Genomic DNA, 19023 nt, shown 5'->3' on the forward strand with positions numbered 1-19023 from the left:
ATTAATTTGTTAGCCATCTACATCAGATAGAATGTTTCATTTCCCTTACTGTCAAACAGTCTGCTAAGCAATGAGAAAGGCTGAGTACTGAAATGGCACAATAGGTGATTAATGTGTTGTTTTTTTTTTTCTTTTTTTTTTTTTCTGTACTGTAGCTGATGATGTTTAAATCAAGAAGGAAAGAAACAGGAAGAATGTGGGATATCTTCCTCATCTCATGGGGACCTGAGATCCCTGCCTTGCTCTCTCATACTTGTGCTCCCTCCTTCATAAACTGAAATAAATGGCTGCAGAGAACTGTATGACTTGCTGAAGAGAAAGGAGCTGATAGTTAACCATCCTGTTCCTGAAAAGAGCCCTGTTCATTCATCCCTGCTGCACAGGGTCTGCATGCTAACTCATAAGCAACTATTATGAATGCTTGCATTGGAGAAGGAAAAGGGTACTGACAAGCAACCACCAGGGATGAGCAGTGCCACAGCTGAATAGGTTGTTGTTTTTCAGCTGATCTGCAGTACCCACTATAGTGTTCTTATGGAACATCAGAAGCACAGATAAAACACATTGACCTAAGCCACCATGAATATGACCAATTGTGAACATCTGTCCAGGCTCAAAGTAATTAATTTCTGTGACCCTTATTTCATGCTGTCAACTATTAATGCACACAAATGGATGCAAAATATGGTTGGGATTCAACCTCAAAGTTATTAATCAGAAGCAGCTAAGAGCTAACTATGACATTTTGCTTTAAATAAAGGATGAGCTTGAAATTTTCTACCAACATGTTAGATTTCCAAAACATATGCACAATATTTTAAATATATATATTATATATATATATGTATAAAAATAAAATCCCCCACAAACCTTACTTACTCTTACTGGAGGCCTGTAAGGGTCTGACACCTATGGAAAAAGCAGAAATAAAACAATCAGTCTTTCTAAAACTACCCATATGCAGAAAGGTGGGGAATTTCCTTCCTCTGAACAAGTAAAAGCATTTAGAAAGCAATGTTCCAGAGAAGTCCCCAGTGACAAGGAAAACCTGAAGACCTTAAATCAGGCTTAAAACTTCTCTTTCATTCCTTGCACCAAACTCAGCAAAATTTTATGACAAACAGAGCAGCTTCATACCAGCAACTGAACAGTACCCACATTTTTCTGAACTTTATAATTGTTCTGAAATAAAAGTGTGCATAAAAAAGAATGCAGAAAATTACTCTCCAAGTGATGCTTTAGGTAAGGATCTTGAAAGGGTTTCCTGCCTCATTTCCCTCTGACTCTGTTTAAAGAAGTCAATACATCCCTTTGTATTGATGCTACTGTTGTCTCACCAGAAAAAGAAACTTCTGTCCTGACTTCATGTTCATAGTCTACAAGGCAAATTTACTCATCAGCTGCCCTCTCTCTCTTTTAAATGAGCAACCACTGTGTTTTACTGTAAATCCAGATAAGCCCAAAGGAAGGTTATATATTGTTGCCTACCCCTGGAGTCTTCTGCAGCAGTGTATGGTGGACTGTGCCTGGTCTACCTGCTACATCAATAGGGTTTGAAGTCTGAAAGACAAGAACAGAGTGTGAATAAAACTCTATTATACCAGCATTAAATTTAACATCTCTATCAGATGTTAATAGCATTAATTAGTCCATGTTTATACTGTGCTTTGAACACGCATATTGCTACATTAGTGCTAAATGTTATCTTTTACTGACAGCCAACAGCATTTAACCACTGTGTCATCGATTATTATTCAGCAGCAGTAACAGTATTATGGCAGCACCCCTAAGCCCCAGTTGAAATCCCAACCCCATCGTGCTATGCAGTATGCAAGTGGATGGGAAGAGACAGTCCGTCGCCCCAAAAAGCTTCTTCTTTAGAAAAAAAAAAAAAAAAACAGGCAGCCAGTAGGAGAGGAAACGAGAGAGGTGGATTGATTCCCTCAATGTTTCAGGCAGCAGCCAGTATCACAGTCAGGAACGGAACAATTCAAGCACTCCTAGTCCCATATTCCACCTATTGGACTGTGGCCCCTTTTCCATCCGGGGCGAGATGATACAATGCTTACAAAGGCAACAGCCCATCTATTTGCTTTGACAAGACAAAATGAGAAACCTTAGAAGGTGCTTGTGGGTCTTTTATAGCTTTGCATTGTTTATCCCATCATTTTCCAGCAAGAATTAAACACCTCATTGAATGAATCCCTGTTCCTCCTCCTCCTCCGGATCCCACCTGTTGCCCTGTCCTAGACGATCCCCAAGAACTCGTTCGTCTTCTCGCTCTGGAATTCATCCATCTCCCACTCCCAGAGCAACTGCACCTGGTGCCTCCACACAGCTGAGTGCAAAGGGGTGAAACCTCATTCCCCAAGCGGTTATTGGACTCACATTGTAGGTCAAATTATGGCAGATTTCAAACAGTACGAGGAATGAGTAAAATCATGGGTGTGGGTGGTTTTAATTTGTCGAGGACTACGTAACTTCCAGATTCATTAAAAAGAGGATTCTTGTGTGCGTGTAGGTAAGTCAACAAGTTCCCCAGGCAGATGGGAGCTCTCGGGGCCTGTCTGACAGCTGAGGTATATGTAAGGTGGCAAATAAGTTACGGCTATCATACAGGCAAGAGTTACAAGATCACAACATGTTAATACAGCATGGTGTCATCCTGTCCCTTTGTCCCCTGGAGAAAGATGTGAAAGCTTCCTCCAGCAAAGTAAACTGAATACTTCTGACCTTTTCAAGTTCTTAGCTTGTGAGAAATGCCTTCGGGAAACTAACTGAGAAGTTTACCGTCAGCCTGGATTTATGTGCAGTGCATTTACACGCACAGCTGTCGGCAACTGACACAGGAAGGGGAAAAACAGAACCAAGACCTCTGCTATGGAAAGCAAGAAGTGCAGGATTCAGTGTGCCAAAACTAAGTCATCGGGTCTGTAGTGTTTATGAAGGCTTTAGTCAAACAGCTTGGGAGGGAGAGCGCATGGAAAAGTGATGCAGTAACAACGCAACAGACTTCAGTGGCTTTGCCCAGCAGTTCAACTCCTCCTCTAGAAAACTGGAAAATAATGTGCCAAACTGGCAAATTCACTTTTCAACCTATCATTTTTCTTCTCTCTCCCCCCACCCCCCTTTTTTGGATGTTACGATTGCAGGTAAATACTGCACTGTCCAGAGATCAAGTGATGATAGTGATTAACCATGGCACCAGAATGTGACCTTGTGCTGTTTAAACTCAAGCTAGAAAATGTTCTCTGTATCTATCATTAAAATGAATTAAAAGCTTGTTACAAGACAGCACTAAGTCCTGGTTAAAAATGTAAGGGGTCTGTGCTCACGTTTTCTTTCTTGTTGTGCAATCTCTTTGGTCTATTGACATTTTACAGTGAGATATTATCTATAAAGCTCTGTAGTGAGGATGGAAGCCAAAAGATGCTGCTGGTGTATCAGAAACTCCTTATTAACAGTGGCCTTACGGCAAAACTCAACCCTACTTTCATGCGAGCAAAATTTTGCCATTTCCACTTTATTTGTGCAGCTTTTCTTGAGAAGGAAAGCTCAGATCTTGACAACTTGGGGTCTGTAGGGAACCCCTGGCATTCCTTGCAAGGACAGCAACAATTAACAACAATTAGCAACAATCCCAGCAAGGGCTATCTATGTTGTGCCCCTCTTGCTCCCTCTGCTTAGATGCAACCGCTATCCTTCCTTGTCTGTATCCGTTACATGCAGCACTACTGTAGAAAAAAAAAAAAAGAGCCATTTTAAAGGCTCTGCTATTTGCCATTTATCCAGGAAATAAATAATCTAAAGGATTCAACAGGCACTGAGGAAATACTCCAGGTTCCACTGAAAAAACGAAATGAATTGGGAAGACTGCATGAGGCCTTGCTTGCAGCGGTTGCTAATTACTGACTTCCACTCTGTCAGTGCTGAGGAAAGCACACTGCACAGACCTCCTTGGTATGGTTATGGAAAGGACCAGGCAATTGCCAACAGAAAAGGACAGGCTACGGTGCTGGTTCTTAATGTCCTCTAACACAGCAGCAGGGCTCTATGGAGATGCAGTTCAAGATAAGAAATCTCTAAAACCACTGTACGTAAGGAAGATAAACACCTGGTGCCTTACAAATGGAATAAACGCTCTATTTTCAAACAAATGCTATACAGATATATCAGATCTTTCTTGTTTGGAGGTATTTAATACTTTCTGTACATTTTAAAGTAGTTAATAAGAACAAGTATGGGAGAAAAAAAACAGTGCACATCACAGAATTCACTGAAAATGGTGGTTATCATGGCAACATTTCCAAATGCCAATCAGTGCTAGTTGTAATGATACGTTGCGTTTGCAGTGCACCTTTCAAACACTATCTCAAAGAAGCTTGCAGGCATTAATCAACCCTTATAAACCCACTGCAAGATAACTTTATAGATGAGGAAGCTGAGGAACATAAGATTTAAGCAACTTGCCCAAGGTCAGACAGTGTTGGAGCTGGGAATAAAAATTCAGCTCTTTCAAATTGCTCTACCCATTTATAGCAGTCTCTCCCTATTGTTCCCACACTTGTACAGTCAATTTCTCATTCTTTCTGGAAATAAACACAGTGTATCTTTTGCAATCTCAGTCTGTTAAATTTATAAAATGATTTGGGACTCATTGGTCTATTATTAGCTGTAAATATGTCAATCAAATATTGCATTTGCCTGTATACTTCTCCAGTTTCAGCTGACCTCCCAAGTGAACCACTACATCCTTTTCCAAGGAACAATCTGTAGTGCCAAGAGAAAATTTCTGCTAAAGTGTTGGCCGCTTTGTGCAGAGGATGCTCACAGATCTGTGGGGCGATTGCTTCCAACCCTGTGTTGCACTTCCGCTAGTTAACTCATGTGCTACAAAATCACCAGAGACACGACTCTGAATACAGTTTCTCTCCCAGCAAAAGAACAAAGCCTTCAAAGAAGAAGTTTGTACCTTCGGTTGAAATGCTCCCTGAAGTGACCCAAAGGGACCTGAATGTGGAAGCATGGGTGGCATTCCAGGCATTGCTGGAGGATAGGTTGGAAAGAACTACAAAAGAAAAAGAGATGCTTATGTCACAGGACAACTTGAACAATAATGGAGGTAGGTGCCAAGGCTGGCACATACAAAAATAGTACTGTGTCGGACAAGTGCCACGGTGAAAATACACACTAAATTTGCTTTACATTTTTTAAAAGCAAAGCCAAAATTTGGGAAATGTACTCATCTGATGAGTTTTCTTAATAGTGCTGAAGAAGTGTGCCTTTACAATTCGTGGAACTGTTGCAGGAAGCACAGAACTTTCTTCTTGGAGGAATTGGAATAATTTGGTTTCTATGCTCACTTTTGGTTAACTTTGCGTTTTTCTACAGTAGTAAACAAATTGATCCTGTTTTGAAATGTGACCTGGTATCATTCTCAAAGCAAAAAAGAACCACAAGATGATGTATTGCACACTAACCACAGGCAACATGCATACCACCTTGTAGTTGACTGGGTAAAGTTTTGCTTAGGCCTCTCCTGAGCACATACAGCAGTTTTCCAAGTCCCAAAACATAGAGAGTTTTTGTGCTTTGGAGCAGTGGGGAGCACCAGGAAGAAACCACCAGTCTGACTTACTCCTGTGACCTGAGCAAAATCTTGTGAAAGAGCCATGCACTCTGGGCTGCTGCACTGTGAGAAGCACCAGCTGCAAAGATACTGCAATGACCACTGATTTAGCAATTTCTGCGCATTCCCTGCCATCCCAGGCACAGCAATATAGAGCCACAGCAGCAGAAATGCAGTAGACAAAGGTTAAAAAAAAAAAAAAAAAAAAAAAAGCTCAAAGAAAATTTTGTACCTTAAAAAATAAGTAAATCAAGACAGAAAAAAAGAGCTTTAGGAATGAATGAATCAAAACACTACTGATCAATCAAAAACAAGCAAAAGAGCAAGCAGAACCATTAACAAAGACACCACCTAGAAAAATAAGCACTCACGTTGGAATGTCGAAAGTAAGGGTTGTCTAATTTGGGAGCGTACTTGTCAAACTGGAAAGAAAAGAGAAAAACAAAAAAGGAAAACAGGTGAGTTTGTTTTCGACAGTAACAGACACATCAGGATTTCAACACAGACAAATCATCATGACCCATCTTCACAGCATTTAACAGAGCAGAACTGACTGATTAGTCCATACTTGCTCATCAGGGAGCTGATTGATTTCCCAGAGCTAACAGGGAGAGAAGGGCACTAGCCCCCAGGTTGCAATGGGTGCTGCTGAGTCTCGCTGCAGAATCTTGTTAGCAGGCACTATGTGATGTGGTTCCTGCACTATGAAGAGAACAGTCCTGGTATCGGCAGCACAGTGAAAGGCAAGTTCAGCTCCAGGTCTAGCTCTGGGATCTGCCCCTGGAGCACGGATCATTTTCATCAGACCACAATTTTTACCAATGCCTGCTCCCTGTTTTCTGGGACCCTGCTAAGTGCCAAAATTGTTTGGAAAAGGGCTTATTTGCTTTAGATACACAAATATCTCTATATTCTCCCTCTTCTGCAAAAGAGAGGGCTCCCTGGAGAAAACCTGATTGTTAACCTTTGCCTTTCCAGCATGGGGTTTTAACACCTCCATGTGTGCAGTCTGTGCCCCATATTTATTTTCATGACCATTTGTCCTGTACCACCTTGGAAGCAAAAGCAAAGCATAGATATGTTGCATTTTAGAACAATATGTACATTCTGCTGGGAGGAGGGAGTGGGGAAGGAGGCAGGGAAAGGGAGCTGTAGGACCCCATGAAAAGCTGCTTATTTAGCAAGTCAGCTGCTGTTTCGTACTCCTCTACGTGCAGGAGAGTAGATTTGTAATTTTATTAATTACAGTTATTACTGGAGCCATGGCCCCTCCAGTGTAAATACCATAAATTACCAAACACATGCAGCTGTAAATTTCAACACTCTTCTCTGGTGTTGGGATTAGCAGACCTGATCTAGTGGAATATAAGAAGATGTGAGTGAAATATAACAAAAGAGCCTTACAAGCTGTTTTTGCTATGAAGGCTGACATCAACGGGGCATGGGTGGGAGGGAAGGGAGCTGTTGGCAGGATCAGATATCAGGATTCTTAAATAACACAGGAGATTTCTGAGAAAAGTTTCAAGATTGTTTTACGCAGATCAAGAAAAGAGGAAAAGGTGTTTACACATGAGTACACTGAGCAAACACCTGGGGCTGCATTTTGAGTGGAGGATATTACTTTAATTGTCTGACTGCTAAGCAGATTACAACCCAAGAATGTCATCAGGCAATCAACAGTGGGAAAGAAAAGTGAGAAACATTATGTTCCTTGAGTCCTTGGTAGTCCTTCCAAATGCTGCTTTTGCTGTTATTCCTTGCTTTTGCTAGCCTTAGGAGAAGATGGCTGCTTCTACATTTTAGACACAGTGTGAAACTGAGAGGGGAAAAAAGCTGAATCTTGTTCTTTCAGCCTAACAAAGTAATTGCCAGAAATGGGAGAGTGCATTTTAAAGTACTGACAAAATCCATTTGTAGCAGATCTCTAACAATTTTTTAACAGCTGCAGCAAAGCCCCATTGTGTTACAAGCAGCCTCAATAGAAGACTAAAGCTTATTACATGGCCAGGAGGATCTCTTCCACAAGAACCAGCCATGCACAAATTAGTGCTTGTTGAGGCAGCCAAATAATAAATGCCAAAATTGATATAGGTTAGGGAATTAGGAGGCAGAGGGACAACACTTGCATCAAACAGAAGAGCTGCTGAGCTACAGTGAGAGCTCTGGGTACGCCAGCACGCTGCCCCAGAACGGACGGCGCTGCAGCTGTGGGGCCACGTTTTGTACCGGAGGCCACCGATTTGTGGTGTCCTTGGTCGTGTGTTTTGGTGTGCCAAGGCTCGTGGCCCTGAGGACGGGGAACTGAGGTACCCAGAGGGACACACGGAAAGGGGAGCTACAGGGGCTGCGGGTTGGTCTCTTGGGCGCAGTATCTGCACCCCGGGGGCACCCGGAGGCCTGGTGTGCACGGAAAGGGGGAGTGCTGGGCCTGCCTCTCCAGGGCATCCTCGGAGGGGCAGGGTCACGCCTGGCGGAAAGGAAGAGGGCTGCTGCTTCGTTGTTGTTTGACAAGAGTGGGTTAGGCTGTTTGACCAGAGATGCTCTACTTATCCTCACATTTTGGGCTGGGGTACGCACCATGGGAGGTGCAGAGGGCGGCATGAGCGGCGTCTGGGGCAAGCTGGATGGAAAAGGAGTGAATGTGTGCTGGTGGGTGTGTTGGTGCTGATGCGTGTGTTGGTGCTGGTGAAACTCCGCTCTCAGCAGCGGCACCGGGCCAAGTGAGGCAGCGGCCCGGTCCGAACTCTGAACCAAAAACCGGTTGTTCAGCTCTTGCCTGAGCAGTTCGTGATCTAGAGGAGAGAGAGAGAGAAAAAAAAAAGACACAGAGGCCCGTGGGCCTGTGAGTACCACAAAGACGGAGGAGAAAGAGTCAATATTCACCTGGCATTCCCTGTTTCTGCAGGTCATGCTGTGGTGGTTTTCTACGTGAGGACTCATTGGTGGAGGTAAGAGAGATGCCTGTGACAAAGTACCAATCAGAATCCCCGAATGAGGCTGGCAATACATGATTGGTTGGTTGAATGATATCAACAGGCTGGTATCTAAAGGCAAGAGAGAACACCATGAGTCATCACAGCAGAAAACAGCATCCGGGCCGGCCCCGCGCCCGCCCGCCCCGCCACCCGCCACCGGGACCGACCCTGCCGACCTGTGTCCTCCGAAGCTCGTAGCCTTCGGAAGCCTGCGTGCGTGGGACGCCGACCCACGCGCACCGTCCGACAAGGGCCGCGAGGCAGCGATGGGCTTGGGTGGCTGGAAGCTCCCTGCCCCGAGGGCTGCTTCCCAACACCTCCCTGTGCCGCCCTCCCCCTTCTCAGCCCCAAGGACATGCAAACAGCCACCAGAACGTCCATCCTACAAACCGAGGCCTTCTTTGCAAAATTATTTAGTTGTTTCTTTTTGAGGTCTTAGATACTAAGCAGTCAATTTCCTCAATTTCTAGCAGGCTGTAATTGTCATCGCTTGGTCCTTCCCTCCAGGCTTTTCTCCTCTGAGAAAATACGGAGGAGGAGTCAGCAGGAAGGGGAGAAACACTGAACTGGCTCAAGACCTGCAAGAAGGTTGCAAAGACTGCAGGAACAAGATGTTCCACCACACAACAAGTGGCATCTCCTCAGCAGCTTCCTCTAGAAGAACCAAATTACACCCAATCTGAACGTAGCTTGGGGTAATGGCAGACACCAGCACTTTAGAAGTGATGTGACTGAGGAGAATAAGAACAAACGTCCACTTGCCCAGAAATGCCTGGTGGTATCAATTAAATCCATCTGTGATTTTGCCTAAGAGCTTCAAATCATGGTCAGCATCCAGCATGCTGGATGTTTTGTAAGCTGAGAGCAACCCGTGACACTCACCAGCTGCAGACGGCTCACACCCATTCCTGACTGCCCTACTCGCTCCTGAGCTTACATGAACCTACCTTTCAAGCTGCAGCACTGAATATAAAGGGTCAAATGAACACATGCACTTTAAAGTGTTATTCCATATTCCACAGGCATTTCTTTCACTTAAAGTTTTTAGAGTAACACTAGAAGTATCTAAATGACTTTCTGCAAATACATTGTTAAGGTCTTCAAAGACAGGCACTCTGATCTAGAATTTCAAGGTCTCTGCTACCACTTAGAAGTGTTCATCTCATTGAAAGTCACTTCTGAAGGCAAATTTTGGATGCCTAATTCATTTGCTTTTTGAGTAATAATGTGCTGCTAAGAGCAGGTACTGTGTACTTTTACAATCTGTATAATAATAATATTTACATATGGAGAGAAATGGAGAGCAAAAAGTACATATACTTGTGATACTAAAGAATAAGGCACTAGACCAAAAGAATCTATAATGGGTTCCCCTCAAAAAAAAAAAAAAAAAAAAAAGGCTGAAAACACTTAGGACCAAAACCTAACATCTTTAGAGAATATGAATATGATTTCGTGTGTGTGTGTTTATGCATTTAAATCTGGCATGACTTAAAGAAACCAAATCCTTCTGTTAGCATCAAGATAATCCACTTTATGTTTTTCTGGAGGGAGAGATAAAAGCAAGCTGGCAGTTTTAAGTGTTCTGATATCCAATTTCTTTAAGAGACTTGAAGCCAGACTGATAGATTTGCAGCTGGCTCCAGCCCATAGCAATGCACCACTACTCTGGCCTCTGTCAGGACAAGAAAAGGCCTGAAGATGTTTGGAGAAGCAGTGTAGTTTGGAGAAGCAGTGATGTTTGGAGAAGCACTTGGAGGAGTAGCTGCTCCACAGTAAGGTCTGTAGGGTAATAACCCAGCTCCATGAGACACTCTGGGCAATGTTAAATTAGAACTAAGTTCTTGTGCCTACCAGCAATGCCTTGTCTTATGGGTCTGGCCACGTACAATGTAACTAGGAGCAGACCTCTGAATGCCCAAACACTACAGTTAAGTGTGCAGACATGAGGTGGGCATGGAAGAAGGAAGTCAATTCCACTAATGTTGCTAGGTACCCTCACATTCAGAAGAGAACACACAAAGACCAGCGCTTCCTCTGTGTCATACACCGGAGCCGCTCTTGGTGTCCTTGAACAGAGGGCAGCAGCCCACGTGAGGGTTGCTCCTAAGTTACTTGCATAAACTTTAGGTTTTCAAAGGAAGAAATGGCACCAGAAGTGCATTCTTGTTATTCAGAGATCTGAATTTGTACCATCAGTGAATGGAAGAACTTGGTGCTCTGCTTTTCTTCTTGGTAACAGTGACAAGTGTGCCAAAGCAACTTTAAAGGAAGGACATTTTTTCCTCCAAAGTAGAAGGAATAAAAAGATAACAAAAGGAGACTTCAAAGGGCCATACCCTCTTTTAGGCTTTTCTAAGCTGGTGCTTTTACTGAGAGCACACATGCACTCAAAGAGCACAACAAGGACCATGCTGCTAGTGGCAGCTGGATCCTAGCTCTCCAAGGCTGCTCAGCAATATTGTTTGCTTTTAAGAAACTTTTATGTGAATGACAACAGAAGCTGCTGGCTATGCAGTACTCTGTATCGATTTTATGATGTGCCAGTTTGCAGGCTTTTCATATAATGCAGACAAGAGTCATTTCACTGTCGGTAGGGTTAGACACCCAGACCTTTCCCTCCACTAACTTAGGCCTCTCCTGCTTCAATTGCAGGAGAAATCCTTTTAGTAGAAGCATGACTGTTAGCGTTTCCTGGCAAGCTGCTGAATGTGAATAGGTCACTTGGTCTTGCACCTTCTGAAGTTAATGGGGAAAACATACTTGCTTTCAGTGACTGCAATATCATGCTTTTAGCGAGCACATTGCTATTTCCTTTTGCAATTCTTTCAAAGTCTCCATCACAGTAGTTCTTTGCCTTAAACAGGGGAAGCAATGAATAGATCTCCCACAGTGCTGCCAACATCTTCCCAGCAATGTGGCTGAAATTCTAGATAGTGCCAGGGCCTGTGAAAGCCGTCAGCTTTGGCCTATGTGGTCCTGCTTCTGGCTAGGAACCCACAGCACTTTTGTCTATCATCATTCCGAGAGCTCAGTTTGGACCGATTCACATTTCTCTCGCATTTAAAGAAGTAGTTCAGAATAATGGCACATTGTTTAGTTCCTGAGAGAAAAAAACAAGGGGATGCAAAGCTATCAGAAAGCTCAGCAGCAAATCTGCCCTCTCCTTATTCCTTTAACTTGCTTCATAGGAAATGAAGGGTGCATTTTTTTTTCCAAAATGCTTGTCCTGTTTAATCCCTGCTGAGTTAGCTGCAGAATCAAATGCTAGATCAAAAGGAGGCCCCAGCAAGTGAAAGTTGCAGGGAAGTCTCCAGCTGCCAGGGTCTCTTCCAGGGACAGCTGTAGGCTAATGGGTAAGCTATAAAGAGGGCATTTAGGGCAGAAGTGACAATGGAACTGGGGCCAGGGTGAACAAAGGAAACTTTTTAAAAGGATGCAAAGACAGTGAGTGTTGAACAGCAGAGGCTGTCAGTTGAGCTCTGTCTGCCTCATACAGAAAGGCCACGCACCCACAGACACACAGAGTTTGTGCTGCCACGGGATCCTGCTCTGCCAGCAGGATGTGCTGCTTTTTGAAGGATTGGAGCAAGGCATAAGTGTGGGGGCTTCCTACTTGTTCAATTAAAACAATTTTCTGGGTTGATTAGAAACATTTTTTTTTCCAAGTCGGTTCTAGCAGCAGTGGTTTTCATTAGAGTGGGGGAAAAAAGGGGAGAATGGCAAATTAAACGTCACTCTTTTGCTAATCTAAAAAATATCTGATGACTGGAATGCCACAATCAATAGCTCATGCCCTGAAAGAGGTTTTTGTGGAAAAAGTAATTTTGAAGACTTCTCATAGGAAGCTACAGTTCTGTTTCTACAGTCTCTCAACTGGTAAAGCCCGTCCAGGTCTCCTACCTGTTTCACGAGCACTCTCACAGTTCCAGCACACACAGCCCGTGGAGGTGTCTGTATTGCTTTATTTTACCTGCCCACCAGCCAGCCCATCTCTCAACACCCTCCAGTGCATGCACGGCAGATCAGCCCTGGAAGAAGAGGGGAACCTACCCGCAGGGTGACCTGGTATCACGAGGCTGTTGGTGGGTAACGCTGGTGGAGGTGGCAGCGTGGGTGGGGTGGCGAACATGGCCGGATGGTGCTGGTGTTGGGTCTGCGATCTGAGAGAGAAGTGCGAGGTAGCAAGATTAGAGATGGAGAGGGGCAGGGCCGGGCCGGAGGAATGGTGCGGAGGAATCTGGGGAGAGAGGGGGAGGTGTTTCGGGAGGCTGATGCTTGTTGCACTGCTAGCACTGCTGCTCCGGCTGCAGAGAGAAAAAGATAGGGGAGAGGGGGGAGAGAGACAGAAAGTGTGTTACAACATGAGACTGGAACAGTGCAAGAAATACACTACCAGAAACAACACAACTATATAACACTGATCTCCCCCCATTTTTTGTTGTTTTGTTTTTGTTTTTGAATGGCAGTGGAGAGAGTAACAAATCTTAATGAACTTCTCCACTGGGACTGGGCTTTGGCTCTCTGCAGTGACATTTCCTCTGGTGCTCGGGCAGGTTACAATCCTCAGAGCCACCTATGAGATAATGATGAAGGCCAGAGGCAGCTGGATTTTGCACCTTTATTTAGCCTCTGATGACCTTGCAGGGGCCATGTGCGTCCTTGTGATCATACGATGCCGTTACTCTGAGTTCTGTTACTCTGGGTGGACGGAGCTACACAGCGTGAGTGACTTGGGGACCAAGTTTTATCTGCTGTGCCTACTGTGCTGTTCTATCCGCACAAGCATGTAAACACACTCCATGTTAATATATTACTCTCATAACACTTCTGTATTTTAAATCTTTTTTATTATTATTACTCTGTTGCAAGTGATCGAAGTTTTGTGGGGTGAAAGGCATAATCACTGCCGTTATTATTTATTTTAATTCCCACAACAGCAGTGTTTGTTGCAGTAGATACCTCTGAGATCTCCTAAATAGTTTGGAATATTAGTTATCATTTATACTATGGCAGCATTTACAGGGTACAACCAAGACAGATCTTAAGTATGCAAGATACTATGAAATATAAATGTAATGGCAGACCTCTGTCATATTTTGACCCTTGCACAGCCAAATACGATGTTTTAAATCAGTTTTCTAACCTTGTTTAACTACCCTGGGAGGCATGTTTTCTGTGTAAGCAAAAAGACTGCACAGGTTCCACTTGACTGGATAAACTCTTCTCTCTAGAAAGTCTTTTTCCATACCATTTTCATCCATTCTACTTACTGGATGGAGGCAATTTAAACAGCAAAGCTAAGCCTCCTGCTAGGTCTGAACATGTCAAACTGAAGCAGATTTCTCAGCCTACATGGGAATACTGTTCTAAGGGGCACAGCATTTTCTGATATAGTTACCCTGCTTCGGATGCTGGTGAACCAACAAAATAATGAATAGCCATGAACAAACAGCCCACTGCAACATAAGTCTTTCCTGAGTACAAAATGAGGGAGTTCAAACTCAAACTACCTTAAATTTCTAGGGCAAGAACTGGCTGCCTCAGGCAAGACAGCACTCAACTCTAGTAGAAACTGGACCTAAAAGAACTTTGCCCCACAGTTCCACACGCGTTTCTCCCAGCGAGGGAGCATTTACCATCACGTTTCAAATGCAGCTGTCCACCGCTGCTGGACAATCTGCCTCTTACCCAGACAAGAATGCCCTTGGCTCCCATCCTGTCCATCTCTACCCCTTTTGAAACACGCGCTATCCCGCAGTAGGACAAAGATGACACGAGTGTCCCTTTCCCCTACCTGATGTTATTGAGTCCGTTGTGGGCCACCTGGTGATGCACTTGGTAATTGAGAGGTGGAGGGATGTGACTCGGAGGCTGGGTCCGAAGCTCAGGTATTAGCTGAGGCTGCGACTGCGGCCGAGGTTGAGGTTGTGACTGTGGCCGAGGCTGCGGCTGAGGCGTGAGCCTTGGTGGTGCTGGTGCTGAAATCACAGGCTCCTTCTTCAACAGCGGGCTTGCTCTGGCGCTCGACGTGGGCGCTGAGGAAGTAGAAGTCACAACGGCAGCGACTGGCTGGGGGCTGGGGATGGGCAGGGCGAAGGGCACGTCGGTGCTCAGTTCCCGGCTCCGCTCTAGCCCAGACACCTTTGGGACATTGGCTGCTTTCGCTTCTGGCTTGTCATTCAAGGTGGGACCTTAAGGAGCAACAAGAAAAAACACAAGGTATATGCTGAAAGGTCTGCGTTTGTTTCTCTGCAGCGTAGAATGTATGCCTGGTACAAACCAAGTCAAGTCTCAGCTCGTGGGAGCATCGTGGGAGCACTGCTCTTACAGGATGGATGTGTGTCTGTGTCTGCCCTTCCACTGCCCTTGGCTGGCTGCTCAGTACTCCTTAGCATGTGTGTAAAAGACCTAGCAGTCACTACATGCATGCACACTACAAAGAACACACAGCTTTGTGACTTCTGCAGAGTCCCAAGGTTATGTACAGTAGGAGTGTGAACATGTCTCACGTTACTGCTGCAGTATTTCCTGCTCAATGTCAGATTTAAGGCCATTAATAAACTCATGAACACAAGCCCGATCATGAAGGCATTTCATTTTCTGAATGGTCTTTCCAGGTAATCTACAGTGTGTTTAGGCTCAGCTCCAGCTATGAGGCACCGTGACCCAAGCACTAATCATTAATGACAAGCCTACCATGCCTCTAGGAGAAGGCTACCTGGGATCTTCGTGTAGCAAGGGATGGGGCAGCTCTGCTGCGAAGCCGTGACATTGCCATTCCTAGGTCACACGCTTGGGTGGAAGAATGGAACAGGGAAGGCTTGAAAAATTCAGTCAGAGGCGCAGTGAGGACCTACACGTAATCCATGTCTCCTTCAGTACTGCACATACCTGTGTGCAAGGTATGTCAGAGCTATACGGAGTGCTGTGACCTTGCCAAATGCACCTATGGTGGGAATTCCATACGGGATTACTCCTTTCGTGACACCAAATATTTTCTTTTTTTCTGAATTAAGCTAAAATGGCAGTAAGAAAGGGTTAAAAGCTGGAAAGGAAAGGGAGAAGGGAGGAAAAGATAGAGATTTCAGATCGAACTGTATCCAAAAGGCCAAAGAGACCCAAAAGGACCAACAAGAACAAGATTCAGCTCCCACCTGATTTTCAACACAATCTATGTGCACTTGAGCGCACACACACCCATACGCACAGGAAAAGCTTACAAAACCAGTGCTTGTCCACGTGTTTGCATGCACGCACAGCACTGCCAGTCAGGGCGCGTGCTTTTATTATCCACCAGAACGTGTTGGGGGGGCTGGCTGCATCCAGCTGGCTTGCAGACATGCAGGAGATGCTACCTACACTCATTAACACGCTCCCAACACCCTCACGAACAAATTCCACCTTTGAAATGTTCCCGTCTCATCAAAGGATGGAGCCAGTTCCTGGTGTAGGAGGTGTGGAAATAAGACACAACACACACAGGGAGCTAATTCTGGCGGTGCAGAGGGTCTGACCAGGCGTTTGCTAACGCAGCCTGTGCGGAGCCAGAGCTGTTGCTGCCTTGGCTTCAGCCACTTCAGGACCACCATTAGACAAGAAGAGGCCAGCGATGAACCAGACCCTGTGAAACACCAGCTGGCTTCCTATAAAGAAAATGCCCACGTGGTGCTGGCTTCTCCTGCCGTGAGACGCAAGTCAGCTTCCTACACTGCTTCTGGCTCTGCCTGTGCTCCCACCACTGTGCCGCTCCCTTGGTAAACCAACCCATCCTAACCACATCCATGTATATTTTCAGACTGCGAAGAGAGAACGACAGAAGCGTATAGATAACTGCATTTATCAGTTGAATAAGATAACTATACGAATATAGATAACTATATTCATCAGTTGAATAAGTCTGAAGGCTTGTGGCCTCAGACTGCGAGTAACAGGAGCAGACATTTCCACACACCGGTGCTTTGGCTGGAAGCAAGTACAACCAGCCCTGTACTTCCCTGCACCTTATACAACCTTACAGGTTTGACACAATGTCTTGAGGTCCTAATTATACACTACATCCAATATAAGGCCAACTCTCATTTCAGTGGATTTCTTTTTCAAATGCCAGTTCATGCATCACAGGTACCCTGGTTTTGAAGATATAACTAAACAGACTTGGTTCTGATGCTATTTAGGGTGACAAATAATTGATTTCTAAAATCAAATTCTCATTGCTTTTGTGCACTAGTATTTTTTACAATGCCAGCCGTGTTCATAAATTGTCCTCAGATTTTGTTACTTACAATTGAAAAATTGTCATTGACTCATCAAGCCAGGGGCCCACACGCTGCATTTTAGAGGCAGTGTACGCACAGCTGCAGATCCCACTGTTTTTCAGGAGCTACCCATTAAAAGCAATTGGGTTTCATTCCTGACCATAGGTTTCCTGAGAGCCTATTAGCTCCTTCCATCCAACAGGCCTCCTCCTACAGAGTTAAACTTCGTATCGTGTAATTATAGGCAATGTAGACTAATGGTGTATATTCAAAACACACTGGCACCACAAAAGTTAGTTGAGTAAAAAGTCAATTAGATCCAAAACGAATCAATAAAGTCCCACATTAAAAACAGCTGTTTGACCAGCTTTATGTACAACTATTGATTCCCTGTGGTTTCGGCATTAGTTCTCATTTGCAATTTTCTCAAAGCAAAATCTCATGCTCCCTTGCTGGCTGCATTGACCAGCCAGCCTGGTTGCATTAGTTAGCATTAGGGGTACATGACTGATTTCTGCTGCCACCTTGCATGTCTCAGGTTGCAGTACTCTAACACTTTTGTGTTTCACTCTTGAGGACAATTCAACATCCAATGAAAATACCCATTTTTTTTCCCCGTGGAAATGCTACAGGCATGAGTGAGAATGTCTTCTCTCCTTTCATAGCCATGTTGAGCAGAAGCAGGAGCACTGAGAAAGGAAAGCCGTAGTGTGAAATCATGGGCAAATGCGGATAAGAATGAGAGCGAAATCCCCAACGCAACGGAAGGAAGGCGGGCGAAGCCAGGTGTTTCGATGACTTTGCTGTTTCCACTTCTGATGGCTGTGATGCAGCACAAGAGAGAGAAGCTGCTTCATGTGGCTGGCTTGAGCATGACCTGCCATGGGCGAAGGGGAAGTTCTCACTTCTGGGCGTTTCACCTAAGTCTCTGGTGGAACAGACCTAGACAAACTGGAAAGCAGATGCCCAAATGGAAATACATCTCGTGCATGTGCCTCTTTAGTCTAGCAAAAACAAAAGGTGCCTGTCAGCAGAACCTGAAGGCCCTTCACTTCTCCTAACTCTGTGGAGTGCCATGCCATGAAGGACATACTCTACGTGTTTTATTTCTGAGTGTATATATGCTCACTGGGAGCAGATGTCCTGGTTTCTTTCCTCCCTTTTATACTCTTCTTCCAACACTCCTGCTTGTTCAGTGCTTGTATCCAAAGCCCACTCACTAGCTACCTGTATTTCAGAGGTCTCCAGAAACCTGACAATTTCAAGGTCATTTTAACTGTGAAATGAAAGAAATGATGAATTTGAAGGGTGCAATTACCTGGTTTCTTAGGTACTTAACAAGATCCTTCTCATGATACCCATCACAGAAGGCTCCCGTCCAACACTACTCTCCATTCATATAAAAGTTTCTGAGTTCTCTCCTCTGAACTCCCTCATAAAAGTTAATTTTCATGATTTTAACTAGAGGCGTTGCCCATTCTGATCAGGATCCCAAGCTTCGCAGTTTCTCCTGCATGCCCCTCCTAGGGGAACTACACACTCATATACCCAAATAAATTCCCTCCCATCGACCAGGCTGACTGCCAGTCACACATGGAAACATCCCCAGGAAAGAGACTGGATAATCTCTCGGTCGCAGCTGGGTCAGGTTTTACAGAGGTTCTTTCACAAAGTTCTGTGCTTTGGTTCCTTGTCTGCTCTGAGCAGAGGCAGCACAGAGCTGAGCACCCTCAGCTGCCCTGACAAAAGCACGGAGCCACCAGACCACACTACAAAGTTCTAGAGACAAAAATGTGTTTGTTTTAACCAAGTCCTAGAGTCATTTTCATGCTCAATGATAACAGGCTGAGCCAATTTGCCTAAGACTTGACAGTCAGCTCCAATAATTCAACCTTAATTAAACCTGAACGCGTGTCAGTTCAGCTCGTCCCTTCACAGGAAATCTGACATTAGCAATGATTCATGTTTCAGCCCTGCTCTGGGAAGGCTGGATCACATCTGCCATTCTCCACCATGCGGAGCGCTACCCCTTTTCAGCATGCCAACTTTGTTTATTTTCTAACCAAACACTTTGGACTTCTTCCACTGAGAGGCCTTCTTAAATGAACAGACAGTGGGACATGCCTCGATTTCACTGGGATGAATGATGACTTGGTGCGAG

At 44.7% G+C, this 19023-nt stretch overlaps 1 protein-coding gene across 26 annotated transcripts in view; it reads right to left on the reverse strand.

Moving 5' to 3' along the window:
* Window positions 1-19023, reverse strand: part of FBRSL1 (fibrosin like 1) — a 519307-nt gene that overhangs the window by 13015 nt on the left and 487269 nt on the right. For 14 of the 26 annotated variants that reach the window (XM_027469934.3, XM_027469945.3, XM_027469939.3 and 11 more), the window contains 7 exons: window positions 14402-14798; window positions 12658-12911; window positions 8186-8421; window positions 6001-6051; window positions 4973-5068; window positions 1489-1560; window positions 871-909 (listed from right to left, as the gene is read on the reverse strand). In XM_027469934.3, coding sequence (XP_027325735.1) covers window positions 871-909; window positions 1489-1560; window positions 4973-5068; window positions 6001-6051; window positions 8186-8421; window positions 12658-12911; window positions 14402-14798 — 1145 coding nt within the window. Of the gene's footprint in view, window positions 1-870; window positions 910-1488; window positions 1561-4972; window positions 5069-6000; window positions 6052-8185; window positions 8674-12657; window positions 12912-14401; window positions 14799-19023 lie in introns of all 26 variants that reach the window. The other 12 variants (XM_027469936.3, XM_027469937.3, XM_072024428.1 and 9 more) reach the window with 11 other exon arrangements.

Source organism: Anas platyrhynchos, chromosome 16 (assembly GCF_047663525.1).
Source record: "Anas platyrhynchos isolate ZD024472 breed Pekin duck chromosome 16, IASCAAS_PekinDuck_T2T, whole genome shotgun sequence".
Classification (NCBI taxonomy): Eukaryota; Metazoa; Chordata; class Aves; order Anseriformes; family Anatidae; genus Anas; species Anas platyrhynchos.